The following is a 4,314-nucleotide window of genomic DNA, read 5'->3' as shown; positions in this document are numbered from 1 at the left end:
CATTCGAATGCCCTATCAACTTTCCGGGAGTGTATATAAAAGACAAATAGATTTTATATACACTCCGGGAGTGTATATAAAAGACAAATAGATTTTATATACACTCCGGGAGTGTATATAAAAGACAAATAGATTTTATATACACTCCGGGAGTGTATATAGCCACGTTCTTTTTATTATTCAAACGTTAGGCGTTCTTCATTAAACGTGCTCTGAAATAGAAAGTATTATTTGCCGAGGCACAATAAGCTTCGCCATGTCAACATATTTTTCACGTCATGTTCACCCAGGGAGGTTGTGGTAAGAATTTCTTTGATTCAACCTTGTCTCACCTTCTCACATTCTTGACTGAGTACGTCAGATCCAAGCTTTGTAACCACTTCAGGACCTCTCTGGGAAGCCCGGCCTTCTTTGGTGCGTGTTGGAAGGACATCTTGGCTTGTCACGACCTTTTGGCTAGCCCCTAATAACTGGGAGAACAGAACGCGATGGAATACTTTAGTTCACTGTTTACACTGTCAACTTCCTCTCCTTGGCAACCATAGAAGCTACCGAGATTAAATAAAGGCTTACTACTACTACTACTACTACTACTACCATAATGTTAAAGGGGTGTTTTTTTTATTTCATTATTCCAACAGGTAATAGAGTAGTTTTTCTTAATATACCGGTACATTCTTAATATAATATACGGCATTTGTATTTGATTAAGTCATTGATACAGAGCGTATCTACAAAGATAATTTGACTAAAATTGAGATCACCCCTATCATCATAGTTGTAATAGTCTACACAACCTTTAAACTGTAACCTGTGAACTTTGACTTTTTGGAAACCGAGCCATACTTCACGCCCGTGCATACTTCGTCTTTCGGAGCTTTACTGCGTAAAAAGCGAGTCCCTTTAATTTTTGGAGATGATAGACAACTGCTGAGTGAGTACAGAATGTCTAAACTTGCCGGTATGGAGGGCTCGGCCAGCCGTGTGCTGCTGCGGGCGGTAGAGCTGGACGGAGCCGCCCGCCTGGCGGAGGCGCTGGTCTGCTACCAGGAGGGAATCCAGCTTCTACTCGATGTACTGAAGGGTGCGTCTCGTGGTTTAGTCTGTTTTAAAATGAGTCGGCGTTCTTGGAGTAGTAAGCTAACGTTACATGTACAAGGTGTGGAACGAACAAGGCGGGTTTACGGAAAACCCTGGGCTGTCTACCTTACCTGTCTACCTGGTTTCTAGTCTTTTCCCCCCCATGCCTTTCCCCCCCCCATGTCAGTCTGGTCATTTCCCTGTCAGTGGTTATGACTCCTAAAGTTATTATTTTCAATCTAAGATAAAATTATGTTACTATAAGTGTCTACATGTGATGTCATTGTTGCATACTACTTTCTTTTATGATGACTACCTTTTTGCCTGATGTTAGCACAGCGCCAGATGCAATGACAAGTTAAACAGAAATATCCACGATTGAAAACATTGAAACGTAAACATCTATGATTTAAAATATTTTAAACATAAACGTCTCTGACTTAAACATTTAAACACAAGCAAGCAGTCACTGAATTCTCCAACTTGACACTGCACCCGGGCTGTGTTAGCGGTGGGGGAACCTGGCATCCCCACCCGCCGCAGTAAAACTGTCGGCTTGTTAGTCTGTAAAATTCTATGAAACTGGGGAAAAACTACAATGGCTAGGACGTCAGGCTAGGTGCCAGACGTCGACGACAGCTTTACGAAACTTCCAGTCGCACAGACCAAGGAGGTTACAAACGTGTGCAATAAAAGGTCGTAATTCATTAATTCATAACCTCTTTGCACAGACATAACCAGGGTGCTATCCTTAGTTTGTATACCTCCCATACTTGATACCTAAAAATATTTGCATTCTGTAAGTACATTGTAGCTTCACCCTTGTGCACAATTTTTCAGAATCACAGTAATACACAGGAGCTTTCAGAGGATGCCATCGGTAAAATTAACTATTAAGTCAGTGTGGCTTATTTGGCAAATTAGCTAAACAGAGCCATATGAATGATATTAAAACAAACAAGCTGATGTGCTCAGTGTAAAGCACAGATAAAAACTTTTTGTTATAGCAACGACAGATGAGGCTAAGAAGGAGAAGTACAGAGAGCGGATAGGAGAGTACATGGACAGGGCAGAGGAGATTAAGAAACATGTTCAACTGGAAAAAGAAGGTGAGGAAATCATCTGCAGTTCTGCACATACATTGTATATACTGTCAGGGGTCAGGCTAATTTGGAAGTGAAACATTTCCTCGAGTTACCTACAGGCCTGTTATGCCAGTGTTTGGAACTCCACTTTTCCCTGGTTTCTCACACAATCTTCTTCTTTCTCCCACTCCCACTTTCTCCTGTTCTTTCCAGCCTTCTCACAGTTTTTCCTGTACTATCTCACTTTCTCCTTAATTCTCCTAATTTCTCCTGTATTCTACTGTTTCTCCCACTTCCTCCTATATAATCCTGGTGTCTCAATTGTTTTCTAGTTACTGCTGGTTAGTATATATTGCAATTTGTACTGTCCTAATTTGAATAAATGGGAAGTTGATATGCTACCATAACCAAATTTCCCTTGTTTTGTATTTGGCTATAAAATGTTATATTCTTATTTCAGCTGGAAAGTACCATGAACAAATCCACATAGCTGCTGGTTCAGTAGGTAACAGTTATGGCAGACTCTTTAAACCATACATCGATCAGACCCTGACGGAGGTATGGGTGGACGATCCCTACATTAGGTCAAAACACCAGGTACAGATGTATTATCTGAGTTCTATAAGGCCACACCAATTTAATTTCTTGGTTTACGGATTCGCCCTCTTCATTTTTGCAAAAAAAAAAGAAGAAAGATTCTGGTTCAGAATCAACTGCAAAATGCTCATATTTTGCCCTGAACAGATGAAAACAGTCCTTTTCTTCCTAGTTGTTACAGTTATTCCATCTTTCAATGCAGTGGTTCCATTAAAAGTTCAAAATTCACTGTTTAAATTTTGAACCAGCCTGGTGTGTTGACTTCATGACTCTTATCGTACCATCTTGGGCCATAATAGGATGCCTAGGCCTGTTTTTTTTTTTTTTTCGCCCGCCCGCTCCATTATTTTTCTAGAAAAATCCGTTAACCAAGAAATTAAATTGTTGTGGCCTAATGCATAATATGTAAAATGAGATTGTGGATGAAATATGTGGCCTATGTTAATGAATATTTATCTTTACCTGCTGGTAAGTTTTGTTAATAGCTTTGGTTTATCTAGCCTGGAATCCATCCGTGAACGCTTTATCTCCGCTCCGTTCCTCCGCTTTCCTTGAAGGCAGAGCGGAGGAACGGAACGGAGATAAAGCGTTCACGGATGGATTCCAGGCTATGGTTTATTCACATTTGTCCATGTTTATTTAATAACTTCCAGTCTCCTAACAGATTCTTTTGCCCTTTCACAGATAATGAACTTCTTGAGGTTTTGTGAGTTACTGGTGAAGTCTGACTGTCAGGTTAGGCGGATACATCTCACCACTGGAGAAGAAGAGGTAGGACTATCAACAATGTTAAGGCCACACTGACTTAATTTTATGAATGACATTGTCTGAAGACCCCCAAGCTAGTACATGCAGGCGTATAAAAAAATTCCAGTAAAAAAAAAAAGCTGCTTAACTACAGGAATACAAATTAAAGCTGGTAATTGTGAGCCTGAAAGGAGATTATTTTTGAGAACAGGTGAAAATCAATGCACACGCAGATGTCATCCATAAACTTAAATCAGTGTGGCCTAACAGCAGGTACAGTTCTATGCTAACAGCAGGTACAGTTCTATGCTAACAGCAGGTACAGTTCTATGCTAACAGTAGGAACAGTTCTATGCTAACAGCAGGTACAGTTCTATGCTAACAGCAGGTACAGTTCTATGCTAACAGCAGGTACAGTTCTATGCTAACAGCAGGTACAGTTCTATGCTAACAGCTGGTACAGTTCTATGCTAACAGCAGGTACAGTTCTATGCTAACAGTAGGAACAGTTCTATGCTAACAGGTACAGTTCTATGCTAACAGCAGTTACAGTTCAATGCTAACAGCAGGTACAGATCTATGCTAACAACAGCTACAGTTCTATGCTAACAACAGGTACAGTTCTATGCTAACAGCAGGTACAGTTCTATGCTAACAGCAGGTACAGTTCTATGCTAACAGCAGGTACAGTTCTATGCTAACAGCAGGTACAGTTCTATGCTAACAGCAGGTACAGTTCTATGCTAACAGCCTGGTACAGTTCTATGCTAACAGCAGGTCAGTTCTATGCTAACAGTAGGAACAG

At 40.5% G+C, this 4,314-nt stretch overlaps 2 protein-coding genes across 3 annotated transcripts in view; one reads left to right on the top strand and one right to left on the bottom strand.

Moving 5' to 3' along the window:
* The window catches only part of LOC109470053 (spermatogenesis-associated protein 4-like), a 26,755-nt gene extending 26,237 nt beyond the window's left edge, over positions 1-518 (bottom strand). The window contains 1 exon segment of the mRNA XM_019768830.1: positions 333-518. Coding sequence (XP_019624389.1) covers positions 333-433 — 101 coding nt within the window. The 5' untranslated portion in view covers positions 434-518.
* Positions 519-814: 296 nt separating this feature from the next.
* The window catches only part of LOC109470057 (MIT domain-containing protein 1-like), a 19,045-nt gene continuing 15,545 nt past the window's right edge, over positions 815-4,314 (top strand). The window contains exons 1-4 of one of the 2 annotated variants that reach the window (XM_019768837.1): positions 815-1,084; positions 2,088-2,189; positions 2,626-2,723; positions 3,447-3,533. In XM_019768837.1, the coding sequence (XP_019624396.1) occupies positions 946-1,084; positions 2,088-2,189; positions 2,626-2,723; positions 3,447-3,533 (426 nt within the window). In that variant the 5' untranslated portion in view covers positions 815-945. Of the gene's footprint in view, positions 1,085-2,087; positions 2,190-2,625; positions 2,763-3,446; positions 3,534-4,314 lie in introns of both variants that reach the window. The other variant, XM_019768836.1, reaches the window with a different exon arrangement.

The sequence above is a fragment of the Branchiostoma belcheri genome, unplaced genomic scaffold (genome assembly GCF_001625305.1).
Source record: "Branchiostoma belcheri isolate BF01 breed outbred unplaced genomic scaffold, Haploidv18h27 scaffold218, whole genome shotgun sequence".
Classification (NCBI taxonomy): domain Eukaryota; kingdom Metazoa; phylum Chordata; class Leptocardii; order Amphioxiformes; family Branchiostomatidae; genus Branchiostoma; species Branchiostoma belcheri.
This window is presented reverse-complemented; position numbering and strand designations above follow the sequence as displayed.